We start from the raw sequence: 17,890 nt of genomic DNA on the forward strand, positions 1-17,890 counted from the left end.
AAGACCATCAGACAAAATACCATTCCCAACACATTCAGATTTATAAATCAAACTGAAAGATGTTTCTGAAAAATGAAAGAAATATCCAAACGGTACAAGTCTAGAAACTGAAATCAAGTTTCGTGAGAAACTTGGTACATAAAAGGTCCTTTGCAATTCCAAAATAAAACCACCATATAAAGTTAAATAACATGTCCCTATTGCTTCCACATGCGAGCCCATCTTGTTTCCGGATAAGATGAATTGCTCACTTGTCACTGGCTTCCTTAGGTTTTGCATACCCTGCAAGGAATTTGAAATGTGGATTGTAGATCCAGAATCAATCCACCATGTGTTAGTGTTTACATTAACCATATTAGATTCATAACAAACAAATGAGGTAGGGTTACCTTTCTTCTCAAGCCAATTCTGAAATTTCAGACATTTCTTCTTCACGTGCCCTTTCTTTTTACAGAAAAAACACTTTTCGTCTTTCTTAATGTCATATTTAGGAGAAATTTGTTGCTTCCCTTTTTGACTGGCTTGAGATTTTCCTTTCTTTCCTTTCCTTTGCATCACCAGCATGACACTTTCTCCCTGTTCCATCAATAACCTTCCTTCCTCTTGAACACACATGGTCATCAATTCATTGATAGACCACTTATCCTTATGTGTGTTGTAAGAGATTTTGAAAGGTCCATACTAAGGTGGAAGAGTGTTAAGGATAAAGTGCACCAAGAAAGATTCAGACATTTCTACCTCGAGTTTCTTCAATTGAGCCACAATGTCCCTCATCTCCATGATATGTTCACGCACACCTCTTATACCGGTGAGCTTCAGGGATGTGAACTTCATAATTAGGGTGCTTGCCAAGGCTTTATCTGAAGTGACGAATTGCTCGTCAATAGCCTTTAGCAATTCACGGACATTCTCATGTTGCTCGATTGAACCACGTATACCAGCACTGATTTTTGTCTTAATGTACATCACACTAAGGCGATTAGATTTCTCCCAGCGTTCGTACAATAGTATTTCTTCAGGTGTGCTGGTATCAGTGATCTTATGTGGTTCATCTTTCCTTATGGCATAGTCTATGTCCATGCACCCTAATTGAAGAAGAATTCTCTCCTTCCATATCTTAAAATTATCTCCTCTAAGTTCGGGAACCTCACAACGAATATCAGATATGCTAGGTAAAACTGCACAAAAGGATTACAAGCTTATTAAAAAATTTGAGGCTTTAATATAAATTCATGCTTTACCAATGTAGAACATGCTTAAAATTGAATCTAATTTTATTAAAAATTGCCTGTGGGCTAAATCTTTAATTCAATCAGATTAATTATCTTTATGATAGACTTTATCAAACTATTTTATTGAATTATGAAATTTAGTATGAATATAGTTTGATATTTTCTGTCTATAATCTTTATGATAAACCTATTAAATTAATTATTCCTAACTCCTGTGGGTAAATTAGGAAAAATTAATTTTAATATTTTATCCTAATTAATTATATAAACATAATGAAAACCCTGTGGGGTAAAACATCATATTTATATAGTTAATTACAATTGATGTCCATAATATGATTCTTATTAATATATAATTTTTTATATAATTAAGGATGCTGTGGCTATTCCTTAATTATTTAAAAAATCATATGGATTCACTAGACATTAAAACTATATGATATAATTTTAATATATCAAACTCAAATTCAGGTAACAATTTCATGCATCAAAAGCTACAACTTTTAATTTAGGCTACATTTTCATACATATAAACATATAAATTAGAATAGAATAATTTATATTGCTTGTATAAAAAATTACATGATAATTTATAAAATAATTTAAAAGGCTTCAGATTATCATCGGGTACCTAAACCCAATAAAATTATTTCAAATGGGCCACCAGTGCTTAAATTGGCCCAAATTTAACAATTATCCATGGCTAACACTTAAAGCCCCTTAATTTGTAAAAATGGGTCACTGCCATGCATTGAGCTTAATGGGCTAAAAAGCCACTTATGTCAAGGCCCAAATAATAGTGGGACCCAATCTTTCTCTCTAGGATTTTTTTTTTTTTATTATTTTTTATTTTATTTTATTTTTAATATCACTTAACTAAAATCTCCAAGATCCTAATTTGATGCCATCCGCATGAACTGCACCAACACCGACAATGCCATGCATGCCACGACCCCATGTACTGCATCGACACCGACTGCACCACACGAAACTTCAGCGTGGCAGCCTTACAACACCTACAACACTCCAAGCTTTAAAGTTGCCTCCATTAGGCGGGAATAACCATCACTGTGCCATGCAGTCGCCTGCAACACTAGGCTAGAATAGCCTTTATACACTTCGGCCAGAACAACATGGCTGGCCATGATGGAGTCAATGGCCACCACAAAAGGGATGGGGTGGTTCCGCTGGAGTGCAGTCCCTGACTCTTCATCCCCGAGTCAACGCTTGGCTCCACAAGCAGTCCACCCGTGAGCCCCTCCACCCCGATAATAATACCATGAAGGCCTGTGCGTGGGTGGTAGGGTTGGTGCTGTGCGTAGTGGGCAGAGAGCTGATGGACTGTTAATGGCCACCTTTGGTTGACTGGAGGTGAAGACTTATGGAGTGATTTTAAATGATAATTCAAAAATTAAATTAGTAGTTTCCAGATGAAAAACTTTTCTGTAGCTGGAAATATATATAAATGTATGTAGAGAGAGAAAGATATGGGTTTTTATGGTGAAGAAAAAATCTAGATAAAAGACGTTGTAGTTGAATGGGTGGCATGGCTGTAGGTGGAAGTAAACCACAAAAGCTGAACCATTTCACCCAATTTCTGGTTCTATTTGATTTTATTTCCAGAAAGGAAACAATTATCTAAGCAACTAACACCAAGGCAGAGGCAAGATTGCAAGGCTTTGATACCAAATGAAGAATTTATACATGATATATTCAATTCAATGAACACTTGCAACATGAATTAAATCTATAAAAGACTTAGGGTAGTCCACTTACCTCCAGCCATCGGATCAAGTTGTTGTAATCGGTTCAAGCTTTTGGTTTCCAAACTCTGATAATCTCCTATGGATGGTGTATTACTGAATAATGAAGACGGCAGATATCGAGTTCGGGACCATGAGAAATATATAACCGTGGCCTCCCATCATACCACGTTTCTGCAGACTTGTCACACCTTCCTTAAACGCAGCGGAAAAGTAGGATCATGGTGGAGGACGTGGGTGCTGGACCACTTTAAGATCACCCCTTCATGGTGGTGAACGTGGAGACGACGTGGGGTGATAACATTTGGTTCCCTAGAATTTTATTTTTTTTTTTTTATCTAAAATGGAAAATGCTATTTAGTTACCCAGTGGATCAAATTTCTACGGTTTGTCCAAATATGGCGCACCATTGTTAAATAGATTCATATGAATTTATAGTATCCGTAGTATTCAATGATTCATATGGTTTTGTTTTCTTTTATTTATGGATGGAATATTGAAAATGCATTAAAGTTATATGTCATATGGGTTCTAAGAGTTGGGTGGGTTGGAAGGATTTGGGGTTGCCAAATGTGTGAAAGTTAATCCAGATTCGCCACAAAAGCAAGTAAGGTTCCGAACACTCTCTAGTTAGTTGCTGTATTTATTAGTTTTTATGATGTTAATGTTTTAAGGGGTTATTTCAACTGTGAACTTCATCTTATTCAAGAAGTATAATGTGCATCAAAGATTTCTTTCTTGTAGCACCTAGCTTTATGACAACACTAGGCAATGAGTTATTATCTAAGAATCTTATGTGCTGCACTTTTTGAAATTTTCATGCTTTGGCTGTTTTCTTTGATAACATAAAAGGCATTAGAGGATGGTGGGAAGAAGGTGCAACCTAAATGCATGAGATCTGAAGCATACAAGTGCATGCACAAGGGAACAAAAAAATGGGGGGCCAAAAAGAGAGGCCTCTACAGATTTAGTTGGGTGGTTTTTCTCTACTATGATTTCACATATTTTTGTTAACAAGCTTCCTACCTTGATTATATGTAAAGTTGTGAGTGCCTTGGGAGTTCCCTTGAACATAAACTTAAGTAGAACTTGAGACGTAGGCCTTAAAGGACTTTCTACATGTATCTCAATTGTGATGATGGATTTTGACCTTTAGATGTAATTTAAATTATGATGGAATTACTCTATACATGTGGGAACTTTACACTCCAAACATAGCCTTTGTATGTATTAAAAAAGTATTGTTATATTAAAATTAATATTATATGTTAGATATTTTTTCTTTTTGTGGCTAATCAAACTATGAACTTCTATCCCATAGTTCAATTATTAGAAAATGTCATGGGTTTATATAATGGATTATTATTGCTTTGGTTGTTAAAGACCTAGTTGTTTTTTCTACACCATTCTACTTTGGATATAGTTTGTTAGCAATGCATGTTGTAGACTAAAGCTCCTAAAGGATTAGGCTATTTTCTCCAAATGATTTATGGCTAGGAAGAACATGGACATCATTTTTAATTGAAGAAGTTGACACCAACTAAATGGTCATCAGAGTTCAAATTCCAAATAGTTGACATAAAGCATAGTGGATATTTTCTAATGGATTTAGAACCTATATTTATTTGGGTTCAATTGAATTGGTTTTTTTATGTATGCATTGGTGTTGTTTGCTTGCTACATTTCGATTAAGTGACAACTACTTATTTTAATTTTAATATTGATTTATGCAGGTGGAAAGAAGCTATTAACTCCTTAGCCTCATTTAAGGACAAGTTTTTTCTCTCTTATGGAATCATTGATGAAAATATTAGTAATAATAGATATATTGGTACTTCGATTTTATGGATATATCGGTAGATATTTTGGAAAAAAATATCGATAAACTTAAAATTGATCAATACTCATGGAAATGTAAGAAAATTTTCATAGAAATATAATTAGAAGTATAATAAACATTTTAAATTTGTTTTGTTTAAGAATTATATATATATATATATATCATATATAATTTATCATATTTGATAATAATATCATATATGTTAATAAAAAAAATGAATTATATAAGTGTACATTTATTATTAAATTACATCAAATATTATTCCACAATAATATTGTGATATTTAATTATAATATGTCTAATTTTAAAATATATTTAATATTAAAATTATGATCCATTTAATTCAATTGTATTAAATAATATTAAATAAATGATGATATATATATAAATTTTTTTTCATATTTATATTTAATTAATATATAAATGATATAAAAAATTAATAAAATTATCACTATAATTTTTATATTTTTAATGGTCAATTAAATTATATTTAAAAATAAAATAATTAGAATTAATTTGTTTATTAAAATATTTTGTTTTTGTCACTATCTTAGTATATATTCTTCTAGTGTACATCAAATACTAAAAGTCAAGGTAGCCCATCGGTGATTGGTGAGCAGGCTATGTGCACTGGTTTTAGGTTCTCAAGTCCCACACCAGTAGCCCCAAAAAAGGAAAAATTGTGTTTTCAATTGCTTATTTGAAAATGTTATGGTATTCAAACCCCAAGATTGTGGAATATCATATTTGATCGCCAAATGGGATAATATTATCATTCCTGTGCACTCTATGCTTAGTCCATTTTCTCTTCCTAAAGTACCCTTTTATAGTCTCCATGTCAGCAACATTTAAAGTCTCCATGTCAGCAGGATATATTTGAAATTTTATAAAACACAAAAATCTAAAAATTAATGATGTTGGGTTACATCTCCTCATGCCCGACCCAAGAACATAAAATTTCCTAAACACCCAATCTTTTTTCTCTAATTTTAGCAAAAGAAACCCTAAAACCTCCAATCTATCCTATTGTCTCAGCAACCAAACGGAGCACTTCATCGTAAGAACACTGAGTAACTAGTCAGGTTGAAGAGATGTAGTTGTGAGTCTCTCGAAATTAATAGGTAGGACCCATTCATTCTAGCTTGAATTGTTGAGATAAGTCGATGAATATGAGCAGTCAGAATCAATGTCTAGTCTCAATCTACAATTTCTTTTTACCATGTTGAATAAGTTCTCGTATCTATTGAGATCATCCAGTCTCAAAACTTCACCATCAGATGATAAATAATTTTATTTCGTATAGTAGATTTGGGTTTGGGCTTGAGCATCAAAAACTTCCATTTTTAGTAGTTATTGTTTCTTCAGAGTATAAGATTTATTAATCGAGAGTAAGAGAGCCTTACCATGGAAAAGTTTAAATATAGAAAAGGGTGGCATGTCAAAGCTTACTCGGTCGCAAGTTTTTGAAAGAGTCTTGGACATCAATGGACTTAGCGAACTCTAACAAGTGCAAAAGGTTGTATTTAATAGCCCTTAGGTACTACCTTAGTTAAAGTTGGGTTCTACCTATCCAAAGCCTCAGACCTTCCTTTGTCACCCTTAGACTATGCCATTATGTGATTCTTTTGTGTGGTCAAGTGGTTCACCTTTGGTTTTTTAAAGAGTGTACCTTAGGTACTACCTTAATAGCCCTTAGCTACTACCTTAATCTACCTTAGGTACTACTTTAAGGGACCTTAGGTACTACCTTAGTTAAAGTTGGGTTCTACATATCCCAAGCCTCGGGTCTTCCTTTATGACCTTTAAACCATGCCATTATGTGATTCTTTTATGTGGCCAAGTGGTTCACCTTTGATTTTTTTAGGACCGTACCTTAGGTACTATCTTAATAGCCCTTAGGTACCACCTTAATCTACCTTAGGTACTACCTTAAGGGACCTTAGGTACTACCTTAGTTAAAGTTGGGTTCTACCTATCCCAAGCCTCAGACCTTCCTTTGTCACCCTTAGACCATGCCATTATGTGATTCTTTTCTGTGGCAAAGTGGTTCACCTTTAGTTTTTTGAGGACTGTACCTTAGGTACTACCTTAATAACCCTTAGGTACCACCTTAATCTACCTTAGGTACTACCTTAAGGGACCTTAGGTACTACCTTAGTTAAAGTTGGGTTCTACCTATCCCAAGCCTCGGACCTTCCTTTGTCATCCTTAGACCATGCCATTATGTGATTCTTTTATGTGGCCAAGAGGTTCACCTTTGGTTTTTTTAGGATTGTACCTTAGGTACTACCTTAATAGCCTTTAGGTACCACCTTAATCTACCTTAGGTACTATCTTAAGGGACCTTAGGTATTACCTTAGTTAAAGTTGGATTCTACCTATCCCAAGCATCGGACCTTCCTTTGTCACCCTTAGACCATGCCATGTCATTTTGAATGACTTCACTAGTTTCTTCTTTATATATAATTATATTTTTGTAAATTTTTTTATTTGGCAAATAAACTCTAAATCAAGCAAGACTTTGTGCATTGGATTCTTTAACAGATCTAGTAATTTTTAAAAATAAGTTAAACTCAAATAGTGATCAAATTAATATAAGAAATCTACGAACAAAAATTAATAACTTTATTGTTTATTTTCTATATAATTTTTTTTTTTTAGTTTTGTTTACTAAAAAAATAAAGTTCAAATCAAATAAAATTTAATGCGTTGGATTTATTAACAAGTCTAAGTAATTTTTAAAAATAATTTAAAAATCAAATAGTGAACCAATTAATACCATAAATTTTTGGATAAGAATTGAAATATTCTATTATTTATTTATGAACATAGTTATATTTTTATAATTTCTTTCACTAGTCATGACAATAATGTGAAGAATAAAAATCACAAAATTAAAGACAAATAATAATAATAATAATAATAATGTGAAGAATAAAAATCATACAATTAAAGACAAATAAACAACAATGAGACAACAACCATATCAAACAGGCTCTAAATAAAGTCATGACAAATAATTGCAGACCCGTATTACCCAAATCAAACCCTATTACCCTGACCCTTCTCTGTATATCAAAATCCCGCTTCACGATTTGGTTTCACACTAAACTCGTATGGATATGAACAGAAATAGAAAGAGAATCCATATCAACATATTCCCCTAAACATAAACAAAAAAAAAAAAGCAAAAATAAATTGAAAAAATAAATCCAAAAAAACAAAAGGGAAAATTGGGTGGCTTCAAATTCAGAAAGAAACCGATTCAAAAAGAGAAAGGTCCATCTGAAAATTTATTTAACATACACATCTCATATTTCAAATATGTGGGTTTCCAAAACCATATATCTTCCTAATAGCAGCTTGCAAACACAACTTTCCCCCAAAAAAATCTCATTTTGTTTTATCGATCAACAGCCCACTCCTTGTTAATCTCATCTCGCTCCTGTTCTTAATCAAAATCCCTTCCTCTATCACAGTCCCATGGTTTTGCTCTTTCCATTTCCATGTCCCTTTATCTCTCTCTTTCCCTATCTTTGTCCCTCTCCTTGTCCCTTCCTCTGTTCTTAATTAAAATGTGTCTTTCAGTTCTACTCAAATTAGTCTTCAATTCAACATATTTCTATTAACAAAAAGCAAAGATAAGCACACATTTTAGGAAGAAAACACATCAGGACTTCTAATAAATAACATATACATTCCTTGACTTTTGTAACCAATATAGATTCATAACCTTAGAAAATGGGTCCAAGTGCACAACAGGTAAGTACCCCTTCCTGTATTCCATTATGTGGAAAACAATAAGGACTTGCCTTGCTTTTTTAGGGCTTTCCTCCAGTTTTGATGCTAACCAAACATAAATGGAAGTAACTCTCTACCAACAGGAAAAAAAAAAAAAAAGAATTAGGTTCCACACCAGTACTAGATTAAGAAAAATAAAGGAGAAAGCATAAAGATATAACATTGTTCTCAGTTTGAGCTACACCTCAAAAAATGTAAATTAAAATTTTCAAATTTTAGAAATTCCTTTACTTGATATCCAAGAAAGCAAAAACCTCTTAAAAATCCAAAATGTCTGGTCTAGTGGAGGTAAGTTTCCCAAAATTTTTAGGAAACCAGAACATAAATAAAGGATTCAAAATTTATTTTTCGCAAACTAGAAACTGAAAGATAGTTAGGAGTGATAAACCTTCACTTTGAAACGGGCAAATTACTTCTTGTAGTAGCGATGGAACAAAACTTGACTAGTTGCCATTACTACTTCAGGTCTGACATTATAAGATTAAGGTAAACAAACAAATAAAAAATATGAGATATAAGAATTGCATGTACCAATTGCATTTCTATTAAAAAAAATAATAATAACAATATAACAACATAAAGTCTTAGTAAAATGTTGCTTTTTGGATGAGATCGCAACCATAAATTCTATGGGTTGTTTTAGTTGCTTCATCTATACCATCTTTCTTGGAAGGTGAGTTCTTTAGCTGCTCATCGATTATTTAGAATATGTCAATTGTTGTGTAAATCATAGTGGATAACTGAGATGGGCAACCTCAAATAAACTGTCACAAAGAACCCATCAAATTTCAATATTTCAATATAAACAAGCACATATAAATTGATAAAAATAGAAAAATAGGAGGTGGATAGGGAGGGAACCAGTGATTATTTTCCTAGACAATGTCAAAAAATCAGTATAGCTTACATATAACAAGCAATAATTTAACCAAAAATGTTCCTTTTTTAGCTACTCTTGGTTTTTTAATTCAAACAAATTCTCCTTAAAAGTACATTTAAAATTTTTGACTAGTTCAAGACTAGGAAATTTCCACTCAACTATGCTACAATTATTTGACTTGGTTAAGACAAGTTTCTAAAATTTTTGGAAACTGAAAACAACTTAAAGCTTAAAATTCAAAATTCAACAAGTGTTTTTTTTTCTTGGAAACCAAACAGAGGAATCCCAAAACTGATTTTAGTTGAACTTTAAGATGACAAAATAATTCATTAATTAATGAAATAACGTGCATTCAAGAGATTAAATTGAAAAGACAAGAAAATTGCAAACTTGTGACCTCCATAAAACCATATCAAATAAACACCACATAGAATAAAAAAATTACAAAAAAGAACAACAAGTATTTTGATAATAATTATTTAAAAGGAAAGAAAGAATGAAAGAAAGACATGTATACAATTTATAAGCATCAATATACCTTTCATTTTGTGTGTTGCAATCAGAGGTTCATTGTGCAAATTCCAGGTTCCAATTGGGATTTTAGGGATTTCGTTTTTGAATTGCAAATTTCACAAAGGCTTTCAAATTTCCAGATCAAAGAAACTTTAGGGTTTAATCAAGACCAAACTAAGGCAATCCAAATAGGAACAAAATCAATAAGAAGAAAAGTAAATAATTTTAGCAAACAGAAAAGAGGAAGTCACATACTCACATGTTGGAAGGAGATGATTCCGAGAGAGTTGTGGCTAACATGGTGAACTGCAATGAAGCCTTGTCGGTTTCGATGTGTTTCATGGTTGCAAACAATCGCAGAGGTGTAGTGATGGCTGAGTTATGATGGCAAGTAGCAGCTAGATATCAGTGGAAGACGATGAAGAAAAAGAGCGGAGAAAATTTGAAAGTAGAAGAAGTGATCGAAATTAAAAGGGAAACTTGTGTTAACGTGGATGCTAACACGGAGATTAGATAAGGGCAATTTGGGCCAAAAAAAAAAGTCAGTCCAAAGTGTACAAAAAATATATTATTTTTTACATTAACAGCTACATATCATATTTTCAATTCTTCGGTTTTGAAAACCTAATTATTCCCAAATGGTTGGCCCAAAACACAAGTTTCCCTCAAACATATCCAAACTCTCAACCCTCACAAAACACTCACAAAAAATACACAAAGAGAGAAAGTTCATTTTCCTCATCTCTAAATAATAATAATAATAATAATAAATAAATAAATAAATAAAACTAAAAATATATACAAGCAGTTTCCCATCCCATCCATTCCAATATGTTATTACCCATACCTTGCTTAACCACCCAACTACCTCTAACTAACTCTACACCTCTCTTCCTATTCTTAGCAAACCTTTCAAAATATCAACTCAAATGCAAGCAAATTCCATTAGGCCCAAATAAAATAATTTAAATGAGCAAAGCCCATGTCCATTATTAACCAATCCAATCAAATTCCATATCAATAAACAAAGCCCAAATCTCACAATGCTAGGCCCAAATAAGGAGAAATAAAATAAAATAAATTACCCAAATAAAATGAAAAAATAGTCACTTTGGAGATCAAAGAAATATCACCTTCACTTTAAGTGTCCATGGATGAGAGATGTGGCATGGAATGGTGGCATGGGTGTGGTTATGCATGGAGAAAAGAAACAGGTATGAGAAGAGAGGTTGGAAGAGAGAGATCAAGAAAGAGAGAAAACTAGGGACGTCGTGGTCGGCAAGGGACATCAACGTCGTGGTCATCAATGGCAACAAGCGGGTTGATGCTGCCAATATTGGTGGTGTTGTGGATGGGAAAGAAAAATGGAAAATGAAAGAAGAGAAAATGAAGGAAATGAGGAAAATAGGGAGGGGGGGGGGGGGGAATGTTGTGAGTGGAGAAGAAAGAATAGGAGAAAAGAAAGGAAATAGAAAAGGAAGAAGAAGAAGAAGAATAAGGGGCAAAAGTGGGTCGACATAATGAGATGACGAAATAAAGAGAAATAAGGTGGGAAAGAGATTAAGTCTTTAGGGTTTGAAAAAGTCAAACAGGTAAATAGATGGCTAAGAGAATCATAGATGGATGGTCTAGATTCAACCTAAAAAATAAGGTTAAAAATATAAAAATAAAAATAAGTAAAAATAAATAAAATAATAAATATAAAATATGAAACAAATGGGTTTGAATTAAGTAAATAAAATGAGGTGAGACTTAGGTTAAATTTTAGGGTATACAATATATTACTTTTTATCATTCTTGAAAATTAATATAAGTTGTTAGGTTGTCGCTTTGGTTTTTTCATTCTATATTCGCCCTAGGTATTTGATTATGGTTCAAATTTTATCAATCAAAGATTCAAAATGTAAAGTAAATTGACCTAATTCTTTAATATAATTCTAACTATATCTGCTATTTTCACTTCTTAAAATAATTAAAAATAGATTAAATAAATTCATACGGGTTTAGAACATAACTTGGTTTAAATTCTTCAAGGTATAGTGATTTATTAAAGTTTAAGTATCATCTTTATGTATATAAAATTTTAATATAATAAATAAAGTTTAATAGTTGGGCATAAAATATTATATAAGTAAATTAAATTATTAAAACTATAAAAGATTTAATTTGGATTGCAAAAGTCATTTTTTGTATTTATCTTTTTCTTATCTTATTATATATATATATATATATATATATATATATATTTAAACTTAAATTATCATATTTTTTTGAATGAGGATTATAATCTCAACCAAGTTTAAAAAAACAAAAAAACATAATGACTATTTCTATAAAATAGAAACATTAACTAAACTAATTTATAAGTTCTGCAGAAACATTATCCGAATTAATCACATATAACTCAGATAGGATATAAATGTACATAATAGAAATGATTATTAATATAAAATATTCTGAACAGAACAAACACAACAAAAAAGAAAAAAACTGGAAACGATGGGAAAGTGTATTGTATATCATAACCAGACCAACAATAATTAAACGACATTGTACTCTATTTAAATATTTTACAAAAGATGAAGATTTCATTGGTGGTCATACAAGTTTGGCAATGATATTCACCTTCGACTTCTCCCAAATAAGTGACGTTCCAATCTTTGTTTATGACAACTCCTATTTTTTACAACATCTTTTTACACAATAGATATTAAGTTCTCTATATTTAAGACTACGATTTTTAACCCGCATTGTCAATATGAAAGACTTTGCTCTTGCTTTGCATTCCTCCAATTGGGTTGATTTTGTAACCACATCTAAAAGATATAACTCTTCGTTTTCATTGGAACTGCCACCTCTACATAGAAAAATGATTTCATATGCATACATTACTCCCATATGGTTCATTGTAATTGCTTTTTAAAAAAAAGCAATACCTAATTCTACTTTCTCTAAGCTAAAAAAACTAACTATTAAAAAAATCAATTCCAAAGAAGTTCACAACAAATAAGACATAAATATTTATTCAAATAAGATAACCAAATCTTCTAAAATAAAAGCTTACCATTCCTTGCCTGCATATATATAATGCCTCCGAATTTCCAACATCTTTGCAACTTTTTAAGTATAGAGCAACTTGACTTTTAGCTTCAAACCATGGGCTGATCAAGAATTTTTCTAACGAGATGTATCACATGATTTCTCTTTCCTTTGATGCCTTATGTAATTCTCAACAACTACAAATTTAGATCTAACAATTAATCTTTATTTATAATATAACTATATATCTATATACAAATAGAAATAATTTAGAGACTTGATGCGCACCTTTTTCTAGCATTAAAGAAGTCTATTGATGATGTCTTTGCAACACGAATCATGATCTCAACTAATATTTCAATTGGAAGACATTGAAGATTATGACAAACGCGAGGGTTCTTCATTTTGCAAAAAATAGAGATATGACTTGTGTTGAAGCCTCACGTCACCGGGGCCACTACAGTTGCCAAATGGACGCGCCTCTTCAACTGAAGATGGTACCCGCTTCAATCAACCTGCAAAAGATGTCCGAACAGGGGGTCCGGACACACCCTCCGATGGTTTTGTTAGCATTTTTCTCTAATATTTTGTCTATCCTCTTTTGAGTAAGAACGCTTACCTTCTCTCACTGTGTGAGGGTCTTTTATAGTGTCCGGAACTCTATCCCCTTTAATGGTGGGAAGACTTTTTGGCTTGTCATGATGGTGTTGAGGTGGTGGCAGAGCCATCATTGTCCTGCAGGCAGTTGTTAGAAATTGTGGGAGGGATGACTTGCGTCATCCCTGTCTTTTTGCTCTGTAGGCGGCGGGGTGTAGGCTGTGACAAGTTGTTTGAAGTGACTCAAGAGCGTCCCGTCGAGCATGCTTCTGGCAGTGTAGACAATGATGACCTTCATTTCGCGGCCAAGACTTTTGGTTAAGATGCTCGCACTGGGTCCGAACAAGACGTCCGTATAAGAGAGTGGGGTCGTCCGAATAAGAGAGTTTAAGAATGTCGTATGTCCCCTTGAGGGAATCCGGACAGAGAGTTGATGTGCCACGTGTCCCATGGAGGAATGCTCTGCGAGGTAACCACGTGTGCGTTTGGGGGTGATCCCTACAATGCCCCCCTTTTAACCTGGCTATTTTGCCTGGGGAAAAAATGCGGGTTAAAAATGATGTCTTTAACCCATTCGTTTCTTTTTGGGGTTTATGTGACACGTAGTCCTTGGGATGATTTCCAGGCGACATATCATTTCGATAGCGGCGCGGTTGGGCGCTTGGTTGTTTGGAGTACCGAGGAGTCCCATCCCATAAATAAGGAATCCAGCCCCCACGGTTGCATTTTTCCTTCTGCTTCTTTGTTCATCTAGTTAGTGACTGAGCGTAGCCTTCTAGGGTTTCTGTCAGTGGTGTTCGTTTCGCGACTTCTCAACCCGTGCATTTGGGCAACTGTATCTCGGCTTTCGTTCTAGTTGCAAGCTTGTGCCAGGTATGTTTTCTGTTTCTATCATTTCATCTTCAACTTTCTATTTCTTCAATTTTTCTTGGCTTGTTGGGTATTTTGTTTGTGATTGAGGGTTAGAGGTAATGTTTGAGAGTTTTCGGGGAGGGGGGGTTGGGGGATTTGCTTTGTTTTGAGCCCACTGTAGCTTTTGTTGCCCTCTTGTCACCTCTATGAATGGCTGAATTGCGTTTTGGGTAGAGTTAGGGGTTGGGCTTGGGGAGTTTGGTTATTTTGAGCCTTTTGGGGCATTGTTCTGAGGGCTATGGGGCCAGGTAACTCTATTTTGAGTGTTGGCATTTCGCCATGCAGGTTTTGTCTTGGCCCCATGCTCCACCATGCCTGCGAAAAAAAGAATGGGAAAAAAGATATCTTCAGCATGTTTGCCCATATCCCGTCCCTTCAATTGGTAACCAATCTTCCGGATTTGAATAAGGAGGGAGCCAAAGGGCACGTACTAGTCAGGGGTCCCTTGGCCGGTCTATCGGAGCATCCGGAAAGGGAGTTCTCTCCCAACTATTCGCTGAAGCTTCCGGGTAGCGTAGCTCTTGGTGTCTATCCCGTGTTGGTTACTGACTCCTGATTTAATTTTATCAGATCACTAACCTTTTTTGTTTTGGCTAACGCAGGTACACATAAGAGGGGTCGCTTGGTCGAGTGGGTGGAGAAGGCTTCTTTCAACCGTTTAAACAGGCTGTTCGAGATTACTTCCATCGAGAGACACTACCAGACACTTCTTACTGCCCGGAACCTCCTGGCGGTCATCCGGGAACCTTAGCCATACGTCCTCAACATCCTCCCCCGGTGGCTACCTAAGGTTGTGGTGCCCGGGAAACATTGTGTTGAAGGATCTCTCCTTTTACGAAAGGGCCCGCGAAGCTGATGCAAAGGGGTGCTAAGAGCGCCTTGACTAGCGGGAGGAGAAGAGGTAAGAGGGGACACTGAGAAAAGCGCCTGGTGAGAAGGGGCTTAGCGAGAAAAGACGCGGCTATTCTCTTGCGGTCCGCCCTCCAGATACAAAGAAGAAAAAGAAAACCATTGCACAGGCTCTCCAGATTGTGTCCCCAACTCCTGATCTTTCGTCTTCATCTTCAGACTCCGTGTCCAGTCGACCGGATAGCCCTGCCCCGGTGCCTGAGGACACTTCTAGCTCCCCGCAGCTTGACACTTTCTGTCCGGGGTTTTGCCCTTCCCAACCTTAGTCAGACTTTGTTGGCCTGAGAGTTATGCACGAGCCGGAGGAAGAGAGAGACATGAACGATCTCAAAGCCGGGTTTTTAGAGAGGCATCATAAGCAATTGTACGATCTTATCGATATTGCCCCTCCCCCAATCAAGAGGGTCTGCCCGGAGAGTGTTGAAGAGGATCCGGCGACAAAGGTCCCTTCATCAACTATGTCCCATCTGGACAAGGCGGGTCCCAACGCGGCGGCAGCGACTCAACCAGACGTTGCAGGGCCAACACAGCGGTCGTGGTTCAGTCGGATGTGGGGGCAATGTCCCGTCTGCAGAGGAGGCTCATGGGACGGAAGGGGGTCCGGATGCCGCGGTCGACGAGGAGGCTTCGGACGAGAAAAGTAGTTCAGCTGCTATGGTTCCTCCAAGTTGGGAGGAAATGATGGAGATGTTGAAGGGAGTGTCGTGTTTCACGGATGCGGAGGCTCCTTCCACGAAGATGTCTTACTTCTTCCCACTTACCAAGCAGGTCTCTGTGAACACGGGTGGTGACCCTTCTACCTTTGTTAAGGCCCAGCTTCCTTTTGGCCCCCCTGAATCTGTTGTGTCCTACATTCAGCATTTGTAGGAATGGACGATCCCCGAGACTATAGAAGTGGTAATCCTTTTTGTGCTGCTTTCTCCTTCTTCCTTAGCAATTCTTATTCCGTAGCCTAGTATTATCTTTTGTTGTTGTTGTTCTGCTCAGGTTGTGGTCGGCATCCGCTATATGATGCATACATGCGAACATCTTTACAAGCGGCTAGAAGTGGCAGAGGCTATGCGGGCCTTCATCTCCCACCATTCGAACGTCATTGAGGAAATGCACTCGCGGTTAGAGAGAGTGGAGGCTGACTTAGCCACTGCTCAAAAGGTTTTAGCAGATGGGGCGGAGAAGTTGAAGCTGGCCAAGGAGGAGAAGGGGGTTATTTAGGCTGAAGCGGACCTGCTGAATGGGGAAAAGGAAGCTTTTGAGGGTCATGTCAAGGGGTGGAGCAGGGGAATTCTCAGCTCAAAAATAGGGTGGATGAACTTTGGGCTAATCTCGCAGCTTAGAAGTAGGAAACGAAGGGGCTGCAAGTGGGCTTAGTTGCTCAAATGAAGGAGATGGAGGCCGGATTTGCCGCTCAGAAGGAGTTGGAGACGAAAACTCAGAGGTAGGTAGACGAGATTTATTTCTTCGGCTATCGTTGCTGTGTGAAGAAGAATAGCATTATGCATGATATTCATTCTCTCCCTTCTGATGATGAGGATGCGATACTTGGAGGCCCTCCCCGATGAGATTTCTTTGCGTATAACCCTTCTTATAGCTTTTCTCTTTGTTTTGTCGTATGTGGTGCGACCAATTTTGTAAAGACAATTCTTCAGTCATTTATAAATACTTATACTTCTTTGCTTTTCTTCATCCTTTGTTTATTTATATTGGTAATATTGCTTAAGGTTAGATACATTCCATGGACGGAGTAATGGGGTCCGTCTAACTTTTGTAGGTGATAAGCTCAGCTTTCACCTGCTTTAGTGATGATATAAGGGCCTTTCCAATTTGCTTGGAACTTCCCGACTCCTCTTTCGACGATGTTTTCAAAAACTTTCCTAGGGACAAGCGTTCCAATCTTGAAGACTCGGGGTCGTGCCTTGCGGTTGTAGTGAGCAACCGCTCTTTGTTGGTCGGCCATCCAGATTGATGCATTTTCTCTTACTTCATCCGCACAGTCTAGGTTTTTTCCTAATTCCGTACTTTCATCACTCTGTCCTCGTACGACAGTCCAGATCGTGGGCATGCCTATTTCCGTGGGGATGACTGCATCCATGCCGTATGTAAGGGCGAAGGGAGTGTTTCCCGTGGGTCGCCCAGGCGTGGTCCGGTAGGCCCATAAAACGCCGGGCAGTTCCTCCACCCACTTTCCTTTGGCTCACTTCAGTCTTTTCTTTAAGGCAGTCAACAAGGTTTTGTTTGTCGCTTCTGCCTGCCCATTGCTTTGGGGGTAGTGTGGTGTGGAGTACAAATTTTGGATTTTGAGTTTCGAGCAGAAATTCCGAAAGGCAATGCTGTCGAACTGCGGACCGTTGTCAGCTATGATTGTTTGAGGGATTCCAAATCGGCAAATGATGTTCTTCCAAACGAA

The 17,890-nt window shown here is 36.1% G+C and overlaps 1 protein-coding gene across 1 annotated transcript; it reads right to left on the bottom strand.

Annotated features, from left to right (window-relative positions):
• Positions 1-681: 681 nt before the first annotated feature.
• On the bottom strand, positions 682-3,018 carry LOC109123166 (uncharacterized). Its single transcript, XM_019222118.2, has 2 exons — positions 3,009-3,018; positions 682-1,178 (listed from the first exon to the last, which is right to left on the bottom strand). The coding sequence occupies exons 1-2, from the start codon at positions 3,016-3,018 to the stop codon at positions 682-684; spliced, it is 507 nt and encodes a 168-aa protein (XP_019077663.1).
• Between the last annotated feature and the right edge of the window lie 14,872 nt (positions 3,019-17,890).

Source organism: Vitis vinifera, chromosome 9, assembly GCF_030704535.1.
Source record: "Vitis vinifera cultivar Pinot Noir 40024 chromosome 9, ASM3070453v1".
Taxonomy (NCBI): domain Eukaryota; kingdom Viridiplantae; phylum Streptophyta; class Magnoliopsida; order Vitales; family Vitaceae; genus Vitis; species Vitis vinifera.